Source organism: Prionailurus viverrinus, chromosome E3 (genome assembly GCF_022837055.1).
Source record: "Prionailurus viverrinus isolate Anna chromosome E3, UM_Priviv_1.0, whole genome shotgun sequence".
In the NCBI taxonomy this organism is placed as follows: domain Eukaryota; kingdom Metazoa; phylum Chordata; class Mammalia; order Carnivora; family Felidae; genus Prionailurus; species Prionailurus viverrinus.
The window spans coordinates 31,846,435-31,867,846 of NC_062576.1; the positions used below are offsets into that span (position 1 = coordinate 31,846,435).

The following is a 21,412-nucleotide window of genomic DNA, read 5'->3' on the forward strand; positions in this document are numbered from 1 at the left end:
ACAAAGGCACAAGTAATTAAAGGTAGAGCCGACACTGGGTGTTGTACGGAAACCAATTTGACAACAAATTTCATATGTTTCCAAGAAATAAAAATAAAAAAATGAAGGTAGAGCCGAGCTGGGCCTCATTGGCTCCACCTGGGGAAAGGAGGGTGTGTTTTTGGAGGGACCGGGTCCCAGGAAAAGTGTGAGGATGAGTCAGAGGGAAATGAAAAGGCCAACGGGGAGCCCGGCAAAGTGAGTAGTCTCAGGTACAGCACGTACCTGGAATGCCTCCCGGGTCCCGTGGTCAAGTGCACCCAGGACACGCGTCACGTGGCTCGACGTCCGCATCCTGTCCTGTTCTGCCCACTGGCTTGGCTGCTGGGGGAAATGTGGGTGCTCTGTCTCCTGGAGCCCACCAAGTGTACCCACCCAATCACCCCTGCCTGCGGGCTCCAGAGGGGCACACATTGTGCGTCATTCCCCTCTGCGTCGGGACACCATTCACACACTGTGCACCTGGGCAAAGCACTCGGCCGCGCCGATGACAGGAACAACAATCTAAAACACAGGGGATGGCAGGGGCCGTAAGCCAGTTCGTCCCCTCTCTATGTTCGGGCCTCTTAAGTCCCAGTTCCCCCACCTGCACAGCAGGGACGATGAAGCAGTCAGCCCGCAGGAAGGGTGCCTATCAAGCAGTTAGAGCAGGGCCTGGCATATGAGGCTTAATCCACATGAGCTATTATCATAAGGGGCTCAACACATTTCATTCTGTCACTCATTCACCAAAAAGCTATTTGTCACCTCCCAGGGGTCAGGCATCTGTCTTTGCAAGGTGTCTGCCCAACAGTATGAAAACCAAGTCAGTGCTCCTCACAAGGAACCCGAATCCTGGTATAAACGCTTAGTGAATCCGTCACGCAAGAAAGGAAGAAATAAAAAAAAAATTTTAAGCACAAAAGAGGCAGCAATACTACAGAACTGAGCGAAATCAAGGTGGGGCAGTGAGGTCTGTGAACAGGGCGTGTGCTGGGCAGCAGGAAGATTCTAGACAGAGTCAACAGGAGGCACACGGGTAAGGACGCCTTCCAGGGAGCAGGGGAGGGGAGGGGAGGAGGAAGGGGATTTCCACCCAAACACAGTGTGAAATCGAGGCCGTAAACCCGTGAAACAACTCCAGATGGAGAGATGAGCTTTATCTCTTTACAGGATGTCTGTTTTTCTATTCGGTCCAAGAAAAACCATTTAGACAAGCGACTCTCACCTGAGGTACAAGGCGTCATTACCCACACAAGCAAAGCACAAAGACCTGATGCCTGATGAAAGCTCTGATTAGAAACTTAGAGCAGCTTTCAGAACTAGAGTGGCATTTAACAAAACAAGCCACCTGTCAGCTTCCTGGAAGGAGAGGAGCCGGACACCAAAGAAGACGCTGACTGACAAACTGCACAACAACCCAAGGCCAAGGCGGCCCTAAAAAGTAACAGCAACAATGATCCATGGACCTCTGGCCATGGCCTCCGCCTCCGAGGAGGGAGCTGAAGCCCTCCAAGTGCTCCTATTCTGCTTCTGGGCCTTCATCTCCCACCGAACAATAAAAAAGAAATGAACAGAAATCATGAATCGATACTTGGTATTTCCAGGCAATTGCTCTTGCAATGACTTAGCAGGGGAAAGCATCCTGCAGGGGATAAAATCAGGGCGAGTAAATAAAATGTTACCCTTTATGGCAGTCCCCGGAGAGACCAGGGACCAGATCCTCTTGCAATGATGACCCCTGTGCCTTTGATGAAGCTTTTCTCAATGCTGACAGCGCTAAGGGCTGGTTGGGGGTGGTGGGAAACGGGGGGGGGGGGGGGGGGGGGGAGGAGCTGTGGCAACCCCCCACCCTTGCCACATAGTTTCCATCAATCAGCCTGACCCTCCCCCAAGCCACCTGGGGCCAGGACTGCCGGCTGCCTACCCAATATCCGTTATCCCTCCTTCTTGGTGTGCCAATGACGCCATCACATTTCCCAGGTTTCCTTGCCATCAGGGGAGCCCAAGAGCTAGAAGCAGAGGCCCTAGAGGAGGGGCAGTACTCTGAAAAATTCCTTAAAGATTGTCCCTGAAGCTTTAAATCCTTATACAATTCAGCTACAAAATGCACCCTCGGCCATTCCCCACTTCCCACTTCCACCCGCCTGAAATACAGATGTAAGGGCTGGAACACCAGCTGCCTTCTAGGTGCCATGAGGCAATCAACAAGATAAAAAGCCACGTACCTCAGATGGCAGAGCAAAAAGAAAAAACAGCCCGAGTTCCTGATGATCATAAAACCATCACACCAGCCCCAGACAAGAGGATGTATTTCCGGACTTTGGTAAGTAAGAGAAAAATCTTGTACAAGTCATTGTTTGGGTTGGGTTGGTTTTTTTAAGGCAGCCACACCTTGCCACCTGATCCACTAGCCCAAATGAACATACAAAATTCAAAGTAGCAGACCCCATGTTATGCAGATGCAGTGTCAAGACAATGCCTCCAAACCCGTACCCAACAAAACCACCAAACCTCTCCTGAGTAAAAATTCTGGAGAGGTTACGTTCCCCACGTCACTTGGGCTGCATGGTCACCTGTGCTTCTGCTACCCAATGTGCCCTCTTCATTAGTCTCCCTCCTCATTTCAGGGGGTTGCCTCCCTCCCATTCTCAATCCAGTGTGCTGGGTAGAGCTGCTCCTACCTCACCTCCCCCCCACCCCGCCAGGAGTGGGCACGCGAGGAGCCTGGCATGGCCCATCAGAGTTCTAACCCTCCTCTGAAATCCACAGGATTACCATAAGGGAGGCAGGCGACGCAAGCTGGGGCACAGGGTTCATCTGGGAACATATGGATGTCATCAGTAAGGACGTCCTACCTAAATGGCACTTGAAACTCAATTCTTTTCTTGATCTGAAATAAATATGGAAAACTGTCCATTGAATCTGGGGGGTGAGTACACTGGGTATTGGGTACCTTACTCCCCAGGCTTTTCCAGTAAATTCTAATTAAAAAAAAAAAAAATCAGAGTTTGGGCGACTGTCCCACGAATGGCTCCCTGGGTGCTGCCAGTACTGATCCCTGCGTAAGGGGCCAGGTACTGAGCTACTGGTTCGGGTATTTATTTGAAGGTCAGTAAACTAGCTCATCACACAAATCATTTACCAGGACTGCAAGGCTCTCAAGGAGATCGACTTTACGATTATCACCACAATTATTCAGAAATTAACACTTTCAGAAATTAACATACAGGTGTTCTGCTAATGTGCCTTGAATTCTGCATACTAGATGCCCTGCAAAACGCACCTCCGATCCAAAATAACGTCAACAATTGCCCGGAACTTTACACATGTCACCCGTTTGAGACTTCAAATAGCTGCACAAGTCAACACTACATTATTACCTCTGCCCCCCAAATGAACACACTGAAAGCTCTGAGTTAAAAACTTATTCTAAGAATTTGGAACTAATCGAGGAGAGTGTGGAGATTCATGCCAGACCCCACTGGCTGGAAAACCCAAGCCTGTCTTTGCCTCCGTGCTCTACTGTGGCCTCCTCAGGCACCTCCTCTCCTTTTACTGTGGGAGGAGGAGCCTTCGCTGAGGAAGAAGACAAGGCCGATAGCCCGCCTCGTCTCCACTGCTACTAGAAGTGGTTTCTCCCCAAGTCTGATGGCCAGTCCCGAAGCAGTCACGTTCTGACCCAGCAGCACACATTAGGTTTCAGTCATCCGGGGAGAGGAGGGACAGGGAATGGACCTTTCTCAGGATAAAGTTAAGGGGTAGATGCTACCCCGCTGAGCTACCCCACCCCAGGCTGCCCCACATAGGCAGGCAGCTCCTGGTCAGCAGCTATACCCCACCTCGGAGGTCCAGGGTGACACAACAGATTTTACCACCTAGGACACCATTCTCCGGCTAGCATAACGGGCGTGGAGAAGCGGGAAACGCATGCACTCAGCCTAAACCTGGCTAAGACCCCAGCTTGGCCTCTGTCTAGACAGAGGACTCAAATGGTTAATTTCACATGACAACGTGCCCGGGCCCTGGCACCCATGTGTGTGGTCAAACGCTCGTCTAACTGCCACTATGAAGGTACTTTTTAAAAGGAGATTAACATTTTAACAGCAGGCTTTGAGGCTAATTCCTCTCCATAATGTGGGCGTGCCTCATTCAATGCATGGAAGGGAAGCAGGCCTTAAGCTGAAGACTCTAAGAGGAAAGACGGAGCTCCCCCAAAAGGAGGAATCGTGCCTCCAGATGGCCTCGGACTCAAGACTACCACATCGAGTCTTCCCTGGGTCTCCGGGCTGCCCGCCTACCCAGCAGATTTCGTAGCTCCCAGATTCTACAAGAGCATGAGCTAATTCCTCAAAAATTGATCAGTCACATCACACAGAGATAGAGAGGTAGGCAGGCATGTGCATACAAGTGTATATGTACATACACACAGCTCTACATACATATGTTTGTACGTATAACCCGCGTGTGTACTTGGATATACACATATGTATGCGTGCATACATGCGTGCTTATGTGCGTGTGTGTATATATGTAGCAGTTTCTCTGGAGACCCCTAGTATGGGGACCTTGAGCACACCCATCTCTCAGAGCCGCGGTCTCGTCACACGTGTCAAGTGGGAGTACCAACAGAAACGCTACAGGCCGAAGAACCCGCCACAGGTCCAGCACGTTACGGGTACCCACTGAATGGAGGCTTCTGCTTTCACCATCGACCAGGTATTTCTCGAGGTGATTCCAGGTCTTGTCAGAAAAGGCAGAGCTGTATCGTGCCCTGCATTTGTAGTTGTGTGTCTACTTTTCACTGTCCGTGCCCTCACTAAGCAGTCAGCTCAGGTGGAGAGCTTGTACCTGTCAGTCACTGAAGCATTCCCACAACTGTGCCTGGCACACGTCCAATCTACTGAGAGAATCACAGGGGATCCTTTCTTCCCATCAATAAGCCAAGATTTGCAGGGGACACCAGAAACACCTTTCAACATGGGGCAGGTACAACATGGCCTTTCCACCCCAATTAATGACCGGCAAGGCCATCAGTCTTCCTCACAGACACATCTCAGCCACACTCCTGGACGCTCTTTCTACTGCAGACCCTTACAAGTTACCAAGCACTCCTTCCAAGACTCTAAAGGCACAAGTCCCATGAAAAGCATACTGGGTTTGAGGTCCCTTTCTCAGGAGCCACCCAAGTGGCTTAGGAGACAGACCCCCACATGCATCCAACCGAGTGCCCACTATGACTGGCATGAACCTCTGATCCCCTTCCCTTGTACTGAACTGCTGCTGGGAAGCAGCCACCCAGCCAGAGAAGACAGTCCCCAGACCCGTCTGCATCCAGCTGGAACCCCAGGCCTAGTCCCCGGCCGTGGGCTGCAGGCAGAGTGGTGCGGGCCACTGCTGAAAGAAGGGGGAACAATGATTCTGTTCCTTTTCTTGAGTAACGCTGCTTCCCCCCAACTTCTCCTCCTCTCAGATAACGCCGCTCCCGTCTATGCCAACTTGCCCACTACTCCAAAATCACTGCTGAGAGTATGTGGATGGAATGTGGCAACAAGTTTTATCAAATACTTATTGTGCCCTTGGTCAACACACACACAAACTAAAGTAACAATCCTCTGTGCCGTCAGACAGACCACATACCCGAGACAGGGCTACAAAGTCCTGAGGGCAGGCAGGCAATCAAATGCCAGGGCTAGCTTACTGCTCCCCAGGGCAAGAGGAGTTTAGCAAACCGAAGACCAGTGTGATTACATTTCCTTATGGGGACAGAAGAGCTGGCTCTTATAATCAACGCAACATCTGGCCTGGCCAGGGAGAAGGGAGTGGCGCTTCCAGAAGAGGAAACTGGATAAGCCAACAGGAGGGATCAGAAAGCGGTCAGGATGGGGGCACATGGCCAGAATGCAATGAAGCTTCCTGAGCGCCACCCAGAGGGGAAGGACACTGGGCACGGGGAAGCAGGGCCACGCTCCTGGGGGAAGGGAAAGGTCAGAGAAACAAAGGAGACGGGCTTGACGCCCCCTGTGGGTCCTTGGGAGGTGGGGGGTGGCAGGGGCGGGCACAGTACAAGTACTGTGTTGACTCAGCAGTGGGGGCGAACACCTTCCATTACACACCCACCTCCCTAACCACCCACCCTCTTCATAATTGCTGGAACCTATCTGGAGACGAGTCCTGAGGCCACACCTGGACTGGAGATGAAAGACAGAGCTTTGATTGACCTGGGACGCCTGCCGCCGGCCAGGAGCCAGAAAGCAGTCACATTTGTAGCCTACCGGCTGGCCCTGAACTTCATTTGTGTGCAGGTGATAATCTGCCAAGGGAGTGGTTCCTGTGGGCAAGCACGGGCATTTTTACTCCCCAGGTGACTGAGTGTGGAGCCAAGGCTGGGAAGCACCAGTCTGCTCCACGTGGGGAAAGATGGCAGAGTGGTTTATATGGAAACTGCTGGGGAAGAGAAGCACTCTCTTCCGCTCGTTTGCCGAAAAGATGAAACCCAGAGCTGCGGGCAGCCTCTTGCCGGCGTGAGAAGGCCTGCTGAGCGCGGGCCAGCGCCCACTGGGGCACGGGGGCTGGGCCTAGCAGTCACAGGAGCCCAGGCTGTGCATTCTTCCCTACGCGGCACTCAGCGACACAGGACTGGCAGCCTGGGTTCCGCCACGGGGGGAGCATCGGCCAGCACCCTCAACCGGAGGACTTCTCCCCCAGAGGACTAGCGGTCCGACACGTAGCAGCACACACTGCCAACACTAGGGGGAGAAGGGTGGGGGAAAACCAGACCTGAGAAATGGGGGGGGGGGGGGTCCTGTTATTTGAACCCCTGGATCAAGACATCCCTGAAGACAGGCACTTCTAGACTTTTTTTAGGCCAGATAAAATCGGACTGCAGTAGTCCTACCCTCAAGACCCCTGAACGATGACACCAGAGCAGTCAAAATCGTGTGCTAACCGTAGGCAGGATAAACAAGCGACACGTGGAAGAATCTGACTGGACGCCAAGCATCAGAAGCAGTTACGTGGGCTCCAGCACACTGGCAGCGTGGCACTGACCCACCAACCCGCCCACGGCCACTCCCTGCAGAGCGGCCACGGGTCTTCTGTCACCTAGCCTGCCACAAGGTCCTACAAGAGCCCCTCGGAAATTTCTACTCATTCATGTGAACACTCATGGAGCACGTACCTGAGTCCAGCACTGCTCAAGGCACTTTGAACAAAGGGGAAGAAAGAACAGACAAGGTCCCCGCTCTTGTGGATTGCACAGAGGGGCACAGACAGCAAGCACAGGACGGGGTGAAGCGTCAAGATACTCCGAGGTCCCGATACAGTCTGTGATGAAGTAACATGATAAAAGAGGAGGGGGAAGACACAACATGAGATAGGGCGGTCAGGGGAGGGGACCCCTGAACGGAGACCTGCCTGACGGGGTGGAGTCAGCCGTGCAGACACGGGTAAAGAGCATTCCAGCAGAGGAACAACTGTAGAGGCACTGAGGCAGGAACGAGCCTGGTGCATCTGGGGAAGAGCCTGAACGCCAGTGTGGCCGGGGGGGGGGGGGGGGGGGGGGGGGGTGCGGGGGCGGGGACAGGCCAGGAGGAGGTAGGGTTGGAAGGTGGTGGGAGAGGGCCGGGCCACAGCCAGCACTGGAGGCCAGCATCAAAAGGCCTGGAACGGGTGGAACGGGTTTTAAAGAGCACAGTGATGGCATCTGGTAGATGCTTCCACGAGGTTCCACATCTGTCCCACTACACCCAGACACAAGCACAGGCGGAGTCAGGAGCCAGCCTTCCTCGTGACCAAAGCCGCCCGCCGCAGATCAAGGCATCTGTGCACACGGGGGGCAGGACGCAAGGCCACCCAAGCAGAGACGGCCCACACCTGCTGTGGTTTATACTACTGGACACAAAGTCGGCCCCCCCCACACCCAGGGACACACTCAGGCTCTAGCAATACCCCGCCCATGGCCATCCATCTCCACAGAAGTAGGGGCCTCAACTGTCCTGCCCTATTTTCTGGGAGCCCAGAGACACACAGGTCCCTGAGAGTAAGAAGCACACGCCATGTTCAACGGGGCATCAGCGAGCAGGCCACACGCCGGCAGAGACGCAACAAATCAGAGAGGCTGAGGACTTTTTTCTTCTTCTTCCGTTTCTTAAATTTTTTAAATTGCTCCCAAACTTCCATCATCTGTCAAGTTCCTCCCACTGTACCTCCTGCCTCACCGCCAGTGACAAGGACAGCCACTAGCAACAGAGCCCTCTGTCCCTGAGCCCATGACACGTTAATTAAACGGAGCCACCGACAAGAGCGTGCAGCCTTAAACCCATCACTACAGGAGAAGACGACGGTGGCCAAGGCAGGACAGTGGAGGGAGCCCAACGAGGGGAAGGCCAGGAGCGAGAGCCCCCCACACACCACAGACGGGGGTATTTGCAAAGGCAGATTCCGAGAATTAAGAGCCCTGTCCCAGGACAGGAGGGATTCCGCATCCAGTCAAGAAGCTGATCGTTCGCACAAGCCTATGAGCTACTGAAACCCAACTCAAGCTTGAAAACGGGCCGGGGAGCGAGGGTGGGAACTCAGGGCTGCACTCTCCTGTCAAGTATGGCTGGATTCGGAGGCTCAAAGGACATGATCAGAACCCAGCTCTTCCCTGCCACCCGGCTCAGCTCCTCCCTGTGCGTGACGGCCTCACACGGAGAAAAGAGAACTGTAGTGGCCCCAGCCTCCCAGGCCCCAACAGGAAAGAAGGGTGCCCCTGGCAGGAACACCGCTCCTCCTTGGCCCAGAGAGCCAGCTCTGTTTCACAGGTAAATGCTCCTCAGGGGAGCCCGAGAGAAGGCCGCCACTGAGCAAGGTTCTGGTGAGCGGCAAAGAGCCCAGAAGAAATCCCACGGGACGCTGAGAAAGCAGCCTCGTCGACTGCACCCGCGGCCACCGCCCTCATCTCAAGAGTAACACCAAGGGTCCTTCCAGCAGTGAGGTCCCAACCACACGGCATGGGGGCTTCGCCTCCGGCGTCCAGGGCAGGCGGTGACGGGAACCATCCACAGGGGTTGGCACCGGTGACCCCAGGACACATGGTGCACAGGCACGGGCCGGGGCAGTGAGCTTTCCTGTCCCATGTGTGCCGCCCAGCAAAGGCCACAGCTCTCCTTTGAGGTCTCATTTTGCCCACGGGGAAACTCTGACAAAAAACCCCACCTTCAAAACATCAACACCCGGCTCAAGCTCCATAAGACCGTGATGACGATGGGCCCAGGGCCTGTCCACGGTCGAGTCAGCACCTCGAGTCAGCTTAGTAGCTGTGCTCGTTTCCTATAGCTGCTGTAACAACCACAAACTCGGGGGCTTAGAACACCACAAAATTGTTACCTCACGGCTCGGGAGGTGAGAAGTCTCGAAGGTCTTACAGGCTCCGGTCAGGCCCAAGGCAGGTCCGTGCTCCTCCTAGAGGCTCCAGGGCAGACCCCACTCCCCGGGTCTTCCCAGCGTCTGGAACCTCTCAGACCCTCCTCCTTCCTTTCGTGAGGACCCTTGTGACCACGCTGGGGCCACCGGGAGAAACCAGGATAATCTCCCCTCGTCAAGATCCTTCACCTACCCACAGCTGAAACGTCCCTTTTGCCAGAGCAGGTAGCGTATTCACAGGTTCTGGGGCTCGGGACACAGATGTCCCTGCAGGACCAGCATTCTGCCCGCCACAGTATCTTCCAGATGCCAGACTCTGATACGAGCGTGTGATCTCAACTCCCTCATCTAACACATAATCCTCACAAGGGCTTATCAAGTACATACTGTTTTCATTCTAACTTTAAGACTGTACCAAAGGGCTGTCAGAGGTATAAAGAGTGACCATAATGTCAACTACTAACTCGTACTGAACGGTTACAAGTCAGAGAAGATTCTAAAGGCTTCGTACTGATCTATGTCTGCTTTCCCCCAAAGCCTGCGAGGAAGTTACTACGGCAATTCCCCTTTTATAGAAGAAGAAACGGAGTCACAGAAAGGCCACGTGGCCCGTGAGTCAACTGTACAGGGGCGTCCTCAGTGTTCTTACACAGAAGTCACTCATCCACCCACGTCCATCGTGAGACGCCAGGACCAGGTGGGATGCCAGGTCTCCCCAAGGCTGTGGTCGCAACCGTCTCGCTCCGGGGCCATGGGCGGGATGAAGCGGCACCTTGGACAAAGACACCAGCCAAGGGCAGGACAAGCCTTCCTTCTTTCTCCGACGGCCAAAGCAGCAGAGCAGAAGCCCTGTCACTACACTATGCTCCCGACCCAGCCCCGCCACCATCTCCCCCCCGGAGGCCCCTCCGCGGCTGCGGCCCTCACAGCTCTTGGCAGGTGGACTCCATTCAGGGGCTGCGTTTCCCCACGGAGACTTCCATCAGCGAAATACCCTCAGCCTCACCCCCCACCCTGTGGCTGGTTGGGGAGATTCTCGACCGTGTGCAGGGCACTCAAAGGTCCCCCATGGACTCTCTTCCCTCCCGGCCCCCACTGGGGGAGAAGGAGTTCTGTAGACCCGACAAGCCCTCACAAGGGGAGTCCCTGGGTCTACACGTGGGGCAGTGTGTGAGGGACGGTGACAATGGCTGCAGGTCACGCTGTAGTTTCCTAGAGAGTCCTGTGTCTGTGTCTTACAGGGAACTTGAGAGACAGGGAGAGGAGCCTTCGTTAAGTAGGATCTCGAAGCTGCAACAAAGTCATCTGTTGGCTACTGGTTAGGAGGAAAGTACAAAACATGTACGTATCTCAGAAGATCACGTTCTCTTCTTCGCTCTCACCACCAACTACCATGTGACACTAGCACAGCACCCTGTTAACCCACAAGCCGAAAGGGAGAAAAAGGACCACGGAAAGACCAGCAGGTGACAGCGTCTCTCCAAGTAAAGGCTTACCCCAGTCGAGACCTTTCCCTCACCAGGTCTGGGACACATTAAGCCACTGAACAGCTGAAGCGCCCAACCAGTCCCCGCTTCTCTGACTCAGCGGGCCACCATCAGTGCAGACTCCAGCTCCCCAAGTTGAGAAGCCCAGAGGAATGAAGTACCTGAGGATCAGATCTGGGCCTTCCAGCTTCTCCCTACTGATGGATGAACTGCTCCTCTGATTGTACATCATTCCCTGCAAGTTTGGCTAATGTGAGTCGACTCTTAAGAGAATGAGCCGGTCTTGCGGACACAACCTATCAGGGATCCGAATAGGTTCGCCTGCTCCTCAGCCCCCTCGGGCAAGAGTCCAACTTGTCACAGTACGCTTCAAAATTCAGCGAAGCCTGAGAGGAAAACATTCGTCTGGAGAGTGATCTCCTTGTGGCCCTCCCCTCCGTAAGTGCCAGCGCCCGGTGCTGGAGAGGAGAGTTGGTGCCTCGACTCCTTAACACAACTGCTCCCAGGCCCAGGGAGAGTCACGCTGTGAGCCTCACCGTCCAGCCAGTTCTCTGTGGATGTGGAAGCCCTTACGCCACAGCTCTAAGGCTGGAGGTGAACAGACGACACACCCTGGGATGACAAGAGATCCAAAACCTCAGGTGGAGGTGTAAGCTGCTGGGAAAGCTGACCTCACTGAGGAAACCTAGCACTTGAGGGGAGGAACAACCCAACCTCACTTCTGGACATTAGGAAAAAACAAAAATTTTCCTTCAGTTATTTCATGAGGCCACCAGAATCCTAGTCCAGACTTTGCTGACTAAACCATGGTTTTCTTAGAGGAATTATACCATTCTTTTAAAAAAGGAAAAGGGTGCAAATCTGAAATCTAAGATCCAGAAAATTAAAGGGTGTCAACAATCTATTCTCAAGGTTTGTTTTTGCTTTTGTTTTTAACTCCCAGAGACATTTCCATAACAATGAAGATGGGGGGTCTCAACACAGCCCTCAGACTTCTCTTCAGCCCTGAAGGCATTTAGGGCTTAAAGTGGTTTTTCACTCTTTTCCCTACTGATGAGTGCTCACACTTTCATAAAGAAATTGTTGCCAAAAGACAAAAAGGATCCTTATACCCTTGAACTAAAAGACTCATATTGTGGAAAATGCATTCTGAATCCCCACCTGGAACCTGGGAAGCTGGCACCCATCTCCAGCTCCAGCCCCGTAACACCAGGAGCCGCGGCAATCGGAGATCAGAACCGACTCTCGGGCTCTCCTACTGCCCCTGCCCCTCCAACGCCCCACACACCCCACGCCATCCCAGCCTGGCCAAGACACCCCAAGCTGCCACAGCCTGATGAGGGTCCACGCTCACCATTTCAGCATGAGTCGGCAACTAGCTGGGCTCGAGCACGGAGTCCCACTTTGCTGGACTAACAGAGGGCATCACGTGAAAGTGAGGTAAAAGCTCTCTGAAAGAGCCCCTTGCTTTTGGGGTTTTTTTAAGTTTATTATTTTGAGAGAAAGAAAGAGAATGAGCAGGGGAAGGACAGAAAGAGGGGGACCGAGGATCCCAAGCGGGCTCTGTGCGGACAGCAGTGAGCCCGGAACTCACGAACCGTGAGATCGTGACCTGAGCTAAAGTCGGACACTTAACCTACTGAGCCACCCAGGTGCCCCCCCCCCCCGCCCCCCCAGAGAGTAACTTGTAGTGAGGCTGCTTCACGGTGCCGGGCACGGAGGAGGCGCTCACTAGCATTTCTGAGTGCAAACTACAGCACTTAATAAACAACAGAGCCTCCGTGAGGGTATGCCGACGCCCAAGGGCTTTCATAAAAACCTTCTGCTGACAGAGGACCCACAGGTAAAGTAGATGGTCTTGAAGGGCATTCCCGGTAGTAAGAGCAGTTAACAACTGCTACCACACGGAGTACAAAATACGCTACAGGGTCTCAGCTCCAATCCGTTCCAGGGCTGTCGTGGCATCCTGAAGGCACATACCCTGCTCTGGCTCAGAACTCTCAGCCTATGTCTTAGGACAGGGAACTTCAGCTGCAAACAAACAAACAAACAAACAAAAAAACTATGCTGCACACTGCAGGTTCCATGGACCCATTTGCCGGAGGAAGACTCCCAAAGTGCTCACACGCCAAAATGCATTTTACAGCGTTGAGGTTTTTAAATCCAACACAAGCCCTGCAGGGGTTCTTTTTTCCTAGGTTTAATTTTCTTACTGCACCAAGTCAAAGTTCTGAGCAGGCAGAGTACAGATATCTCCAAAGGGTGCAGACTACACATTACGGGCGTAAGAGTCACGTATCTAGACAAGCAAACGTGCGGTCCATCCGAGATCCAATGCAACAGCTCCTGAAGGGAGGAGCCCTCTTCTCGCCTGAGAAGTGGCATAGTTACCAAGTTCCTCAGGTACTTCCCTTTGCACACAAGAGTTTAAGAACTCTGCAAGGCAGGGGCGCCTGGGTGGCTCAGTCGGTTAAGCGTCTGAATTTGGCTCAAGTCATGGTCTCGCGGTTCATGGGTTCAAGCCCCTCATTGGGCTCTGTGCTGACAACTTGGAGCCTGGAGCCTGCTTGGGATTCCTTCTCCCTCTCCCTCTGCCTCTCCTCTGCTTGTGCTCTGTCTCTCTCTCAAAAATAAATAAATCTTAAAAAAAATTTTAAAACAAAGAACGCTTATAAGCAAAGAACCAGGGATTTGGAGAAAATGACCTGAGTTCATTTCCACCTGAGAATCACACACAAGCCCCTTAAGCTCTCCTGAGCCTCAAATAAGGAACTTTTTAAAGTAGAGCAAAAATACCCACTCCTCACAGGGTGATGGAGTCAAATGAAAAAGGACTTGAAGCAGCCTGGAAATGGGAGACACGTCATGGGTGGGCCAGGCAGCTACAAAGCTAGGTGCTGGGGACACAAAGATGGGGAGCGAAAAGTGAAAGACCCACACACACCTAACTGCACGAGGTGAAATGAATGCAGGGCTGTAACGGCAGTATCTGTTTGAGAAGGTGATGAGCCCACAGAGGAGGACTCAACTGACTCTGTAGTGATAACCCCCTAGACTGCCAACAGGCACAGACCAACTGGAAATGACGCGAGGCATGTGATCAGAGGAAAAAAGAAAAACACACACACATTGAGGCCGATCAAACAGAGACCATAATAAACACAAAAGCTTTAAACAAAACTCAAGCCTTTCTGTTATTAATATACAAACTACATCCCGATTCCAATCCTGTCTCTCTCTATAACAAAGAAAAGTAACTACCATTTACCCAACACTCATTACATGCCAGGTGCAACAGTGGAAACTTATTCACGTTCATTGTTTCAGGAAAACCCCACAACAACTTCTGTGATGGTGGTGGGATGTTTCCACTTATACATGACAAAATAATTCCAAGACATCAAGTTATACTGGCTGAGCCTGGCTTCAAGTGCAGGTCTGGCTGACACCCAAGACCTGGGAGCCCGGAGGGTCTACCCTTTTGTTAAAATGTCTACACTCCAAGAGCTCACTTCCATGTAAGACAGTCTTTTAATGCTAAGTTGGCTGAAAGGCTGCAGGACGTTTCAGCCAAAGTTAAACACCCTTTCTTCCTGCTGAACTGAGAAATGTTCTGGTTGATTCATGACAGTTCAACTGTAGCCAAAATGCAGAGAGGAAGCATAGGGTATCACCTCATTTAGTGAAATCTTGGTCAAGAGATCATTTTTCTATCCCCTTTTATTTCTGACTAGCTACCATTTACTCGGTACTTAGCCTATAGTAGGCAAGATGCTAAGATGTCTATGTACCTACCTCATGAGGTAGGGACTGTCAACTAACCCTATTCTACCAATGAAGAAATTATCATACAGAGAGCTTGAAAACAAAACAAAACAAAACAAAGCCAGAATTGGAGCTAGAGCCTGGTCAGCCTAACTCCACAGATCTGATTCTCCACCACTTTGGGGTTCTGTTGCTTTCACCACTAGCCTGATGGGACTTAATCATTCTATAAGGTTTGCTATCTGGCAATTATCTCAAGACCGGAAATATATAAAATTCCTTAAGTATACAAACTGATACAATTGTTGCTAGTGATCTAGCAAGGATGTCTTACCGGATTGAGCAAGAAAACACAACAGGATGTTCCAACTGATTAGTTTTCTAGAATCCTGACCAGTACTGTGTTTGCGATTCACCTGCATATGCACTCATCACATGTTGAGTGCCTACTGTGTGCCAGGCACAGAGGCTATAAAGATTAAAAAGCTTGGCCCGCTCCCCACCCAAGCTCAGTCTCCTCCTCACCTTCAGCTGTTTGACCTTCTCTTTTCAGCATCTGGACAGCTCCTACATATTTCTTCAGTTGGACTTTGAGCACCTCGTTTTCTCTGCAGGTACAAGAATGTTAAAAAATACGTTTTTAAAAAATGGTAATATAGACCGAAGTTGGGGGGAGGGGGAAACTGTGTAAAGAAAAACACACAAGGTGCATCTTACAAATATTATTACATTTTTCTGTTTTAGCGATCACCACTGGAGAAGACTACACCACATAGGGCACATTTGAAGAATCCCTTCAAAAACCATTCACTCATAATGAAAATCAGTACTAACTGGTTCCAGTTCCCACAAAGTCAAGATGCTGACGCGTGTTGTGCTCTATTCTGTATCAGGCACTAGGTAATGTTCTCTCCATTTATAGAAGCATGTACTAAATACCATGTACTCAACCTAGGGAATACTCATTATTTTTATTAACTGCTACATGCAACAAACATTTAGTATTTGCCAGGCATCATGTGAAGTCTTTATCATCTAACGCTTCCAATGTGTTGTCACAATGCTCATTTTATACACGAGGAAACTGAGGCATAAAGAGGAGAAGCAGCTAAGCCCACACCTACCTCCATATAAGACCATACTACGGAACACAGAACTCAGGCTGTAAGAAGACTCTACAAAATTCACTCCCCAGGTATACTGGCTAAGGAAAAGAACATGAGAACCAGGAGAAGAAAAATGTTGTTTATTATGTACCACATATATCAGACTTTACCCAGGTCCCTTCAGTGAATCAAGCATGCATGCATTCATTCATTCTTCATTTGTTTGAAAAATGTTTGAGTGTCTGTCATGTATTAGGCACAATGATCCAATATTATGCTTCTCAGGTGACAGAGCAGAAATTCTCTGGGCACAGATAAGGTCTGTGACTAAGGTCACACGGCCAAGGTCAAGGTCAAAAGTAAGGCACACTCCCAAGACACAAACCCAGGTCGCTCTGCCCACAAGGCCCAGAGGATCTTTCCTCAGTCTCCTTTGGGAGTTGGACTTGGTTTCTCATAAGTATCACCACCCCCCTACCCTCCAGCCACAGGGAGAGGTGCCTCTCCCACATTCTCTGCTTGTACTCCTCCCACCCAAAGATCTGGAATCTGAGTGCCTTTTTTTTTTTTTTGTAATGTTTATTTTTGAAGTGGGGAGGGGGAGAGAGAGGAGAGCAGAAGATCTGAAGCAGGCTCCAAGCTGACAGCAGAGAGGCTAATGTGGGGCTCGAACTCACAAACCATGAAGATCATGACCAGAGCCAACGTTGGACGCTTCACCGAATGAGCCACCCAGGCGCCCTGAACCTGAATGCCTTTAAATACCAGAGACCATTTCCTCAGTATGACAACACCTTTAAGGCTGGGTTTCTTTTATAAATATAAAAATTTAAATGCTCATCACAAAATAATCAGAGGACATTTAAGCAGGAATGTAAAAGTCACGTGAGAGCCCAATACCATGAAATCAACTCTGGTGACATTTTTATAGCTGTCTGTATCACACCTCTCTCTAGGCACGCACCTATATACCAAGTAAGTATCGTTTTTCCTGGATGAAGCATCTTTCACACTCTTTTCTTTCTGAAGTCTGTTTTCCTTTTTTTACTGCTCCACTCACCATCCTTCCTCATGGCAACCAATGTGGAAACCCAGCAAACCAGCTGTTATAAATCTTGTCACAACTGGGTTGCCTTGTTTAACAATTCACCACAGGAAGCTTCTAACTCAACTCAATCCATTTACGGATGGAAATACCAGTCCTTGGTATGATGTGCACCACACATTTACGCAGTGTAAAAACTCTAGACTGCCCATCACCGGTTCTGTTTTCAATGCATCCGGCTACACCTCAGCCCTGCATTTGCTATTTCATTTTCCTGCACTTTTGGCGGAAAGAACATCACCAAGTAGAGACTCTACCCCATACTCGGGCAACCGCTGAGGACACTGCATTCATCTTGGAAGCTCTAGAGAGTACACCACAGAGGGTCCCTTAATCACCCCCTTCCCCTCGCAGACAGCGTCTCTCAGATGTTCCTCAAGGCGTCCACACTCTCCCCACGTGTGACATGAACAGCCAATGTCTGAAGCTAAGCACCAAGTCCTGGAAAGGCCCGTGGGAGGGAGACGTTCCCAACACATGTGGACTGTACTGCTTATTTTCTGGAATTGTCTCTGCAGGGTCTTGTCACTCATCCCGATCTGTTCCTCACCCCATGAGGGAATTCAAGTCACACAGGACCTGAAAACTAGGGAACGCTATTTATCTGCATTTCTATATGGCCTAATTTGACAAGGGTTCATGGCAGATCCATCCACCACATGGGGGAACACGCAGGCTGGTTTGGGCTGACGGACAGGTGAACTGTGTCGCGTTCTGGCTACTCAGGCTCCTGTCATGTGCTCACAGCACATGGACCGACCCTCAGCCCCCTTGTTCCTCAGTGACACCGCAGCCAGCATGGAGACATCTCAGGTGCTCGCTTTTCTGGTTTGGATCTTTTACTAGTCTCTTAAGATTCCATGTAAAAATTAGATGTGAGAGATGAAAACCAAGGTTTTTAATATAGACGGATTTCCATCAAAATGATGAGAAACTGTGAGAGTACATCAAACCACTGGATGAATACCTTTGAGAGGCACAAATTCATCCCAGACAATTCTGCAGCAGTCAACTTGTCTGCCTTTTGCAGGAAGTTAACACTTTCAGGTCACTAGGAATGAAGTCCTTTTTGTTCAATTTTTTTTCTTTATTTTTTTTATGTTTACTTTTGAGAGAAAGAGAGACAGAGTGTGAGCAGGCGAGGGGCAGAGAGAGGGAGTCACAGAATCATAGCAGGCTCCAGGCTCTGAGATGTCAGCACAGAGCCTGTCACGGGGCTTGAACCAACCAACTGTGAGATCATGACCTGCGCCGAAGTAGGACACTTAACCGACTGAGCCACCCAGGTGCCCCTTTTTTTGTTCAATTTTTATTTTGAAAGGATTACAGAGATTCACATGAAGCTGCAAAGATAATACCAAGAGCTCCTATGCCCTTGGCCCAGTGTCCCCAGTGGTTACAGCTTACGTCCTACCTACGAAGCAATAGTAAACCCAGGAGTCTGACACGGGCATGAAATGTGTGTGTGTGTGTGTGTGTGTGTGTGTGTGTGTGTGTGTGTGTTTCTGTCCAGCCCACTACTTTCACTGATGCCCCTAAGAATCCTCTCCCACAGTGTGTCTCTTAACGTGGAATACAGACTACAATGGCACGACAGTCACAAAGGCTACACCAATGAGTAAAGCAAAGCAGGTCTAAAAGGGAGTAGGGGGCAGGAGGCTATGAAAACCAGGGAGCTCCTGCCCCACTACAAAATTTTTTTATAACTTAAAATATTACTGGGATGCCTGGCTGGCTCAGCCACTTGGAAGAACAAGCCCCACAGTGGGTACAGAGATCACTAAAAAAAAAAAAAAAAGTAATAAACTTAAACACACACACACACACACACACACACACACACACACACACACACACACACACATTACCAGGCCAAGAAAATAATTCCCAGGCTCTGGACGACTAATATGCAACCAGCTGACAGGACTTTAATTTGTAGCCAGAAGAGCCACAGAGAATCCATTATTCTTATTACACAGGTCTGTTATGATTATCAAATTAAAAATGCCTTTCTGTTTGACACCTCACGAGACAACTGAATGGATTAGTCGATTAAATGAACCCTAACTAGACAAGGGCTCCAAGATCCTCTGAGCGTGTGCAAGACGGGGGTGGCCATGTAGGCCCATTTTCACGAGGGCCTTCCAGCCACCCCACGCCCCACCACCAGGGGCCGGTCAGCCTCAGCAGCGAAGGGGCAAGGGGAGCAGGGCAGACCAAAGCCTGGGGGCAGCTCCGGGTGCATCGGCTCACGGGCAAGGTGTCTTCAGAGCTGGGGGGACCTAGCCTCTCTGCTACACCCCACCCACTTCCACACAGCCCAGAAGGGTCTGCACGCAGGCAGTATTCCAACAGACTCCTCTGAAGGATGAGGCCACAGGGCTTTTACTTTTAACCCTTTCCTCCCTTGGTCGATCCCTGATTTTCTAGAGCTAAGTCATGTTTGCCAACAAAAAACACCCGCACCGCCTAGTCTCGTAAATTGGAGATGTAAAGAATCTGCTCAGAAAACGTAAACAAAATGCTAAACAGGAAGAGGAAGCTGCTAGGGAGCAGGCCACCGCCTCACCTTCTGGGTGTGGGGAGGCACCCCCACCCTGTCTACACTGGCGACACGTGGCTGGAGAGCCTGGGAGGAGGAGAGCTCTGATGGAGGAAGCACGGATGGTTGCCTCCCTCTCCAGTAAGACCGTAGAGCAAGCCCCTCCTCTCCCTTTCAGAGGACTCTCCCCTTCTTTGCTGCCAGGGTGCACATCACTCAGACGAACATCACCCCACCACATCTAGCTCTCTTTGTAACCAACGGAGTTGATTAAACCCTGATGTGCCATCCAAAGAACCATCTACAAAAGTTTGGGGTGGGATGCTGTCGTTGCTAAGAACTGCCCACGCCCAGACATTCCAGGGGCACAGGCAGCTCCAGAGTCCTGAGGGTGTGACCACTTTCTCCCCATCCACCTGAGAAGTTACTGCTGCTGCAGGTACAGCTGGGAGCTTCACACCCTGTATGGGACAAGTCAGTAACCCACCTGTTAACAGTTGGCCTCTTCCCAAGGATCTGGTCTTTCAGCTCTAACTCACCCTCTGCCTCAAATGCGGGGGGCTGTGGGGGGCGGCTCAGTCATCACAATGGTGACAACAAGAAAACCACTCAACAAGAAGGAGCAGGGAGGGGTAGGGGCTCCATCAGGCAGACCCAGTCTTCGGGACCCAAGCAACTGTAGCGGGAATCTAACCTCACAAAGGTAAACTTACAGAAAGCCCCCTTCCTCACCCCTTGTCCAGTTCTCCCCCCTCCCCAGTGGGACCCAACTCCCTCAATCAACGAGCAAACACACAGAAAGAGAATGAACTAGAAATAATTTTCCAAATGTGGTATATTCCCAAGACAATTGAGCAATTCACCAAACTTTTTTAAAAAAATATTTATTCTAGATTTTTTAAGAGCTGATTTTCCATATATTGCAGTGATATACAGAATATTTTGAAAACAAAACAAGTTTAAAGGTTTGCAAAAATCAGTGGAGTGAAAGAAAACTGAGAAGTATGCAGGGGGCATGCAGGCGTGGCCCAAACCATGAACCTGATACACAGTGACCAAAATCTGGAGAAGCAGATCCTTAATACAGAGCAGTATTTTAAGTGTACTTCCTAAATTGCACTCCAGGGGGTGACAAAGGGCGTGGAAAGAGGACCATGGGGATTACAGTCAGACACAGTCACGGAAAGATGTGCCGAACAACTTCCTTCTCTCCCCACCCCCCACTGCCCACCCCTTCCCCCGTCGCCTCAAAGCTCCTCAGAGGCCCCAACGTGTTTATGCACACTGGCCACCCAGTAACCCCTCCAACCCTACGGTTTGTGAGATGCTGCTTTTTCAGATTGGACACAGCCCCTTAAGACCGGGAGACAAATTTTAGTGGCAAAGAACCAAGTCTCTGTTAGAAAACTGTGGCCCGTGTGGACGGTGGCAGAGGTGGGCATTTGAGATCTTCAGGTCTTCCTTGAAATTCCTCCGTGCCAGCCAAGAAATGAGAAGCACCTCAGTGCCAAGTCCTCCCACAGGGAAGCCCTGCGCCTCACTCACCAGCGTCCCTCTCGTATCCACAACACAACAGGGTCTGCCTGTGTGAAGCACCCGATGGCAGAGACGCTGCAGAAAGGCTCTTGGGGAGTCTGCACAGCAACCACGCAAGATGGGTCAGGATGACCCCCCAATTTTATCACCTTCATCGTACAGATGAAGAACCCGAGGCTCCAAGAGGTTCAGTCGCCAACCCAAAAAATCACACAGCAAGTTCCAGGCAGGGCCACAATTCACACAGAAGCATCTCCAAGTCCTTGTTCTTTTACTGTGTCAACACTCAATCTCAGCGGATCACCTCAGGAGGTTGGTTTCACTGTGCCCATTTTACAGATGGAGAAGCCAAGGCCCGGGGAGTCAAACCTGAGATTCAAACCGATGTCCCTTACCTCCCGAGTCTCATGTTGTTCCCTATACATTTAGGGAATTAAGCAAATGG

The 21,412-nt window shown here is 51.0% G+C and overlaps 1 protein-coding gene across 11 annotated transcripts in view; it reads right to left on the reverse strand.

The window, feature by feature from the left end:
- Nucleotides 1-21,412, reverse strand: part of SNX29 (sorting nexin 29) — a 499,251-nt gene that overhangs the window by 288,604 nt on the left and 189,235 nt on the right. For 10 of the 11 annotated variants that reach the window (XR_007147865.1, XR_007147866.1, XR_007147869.1 and 7 more), the window contains one exon: nucleotides 15,204-15,286. The exons of the other annotated variant lie outside the window; for it this stretch is intronic. Coding sequence is in view for 2 of the 10 variants with exons in the window: in XM_047839171.1 (XP_047695127.1) it covers nucleotides 15,204-15,286 (83 nt within the window). In the remaining 8 variants the exon portion in view is untranslated. The remainder of the gene's footprint in view (nucleotides 1-15,203; nucleotides 15,287-21,412) is intronic. 11 annotated transcript variants of the gene reach the window in all.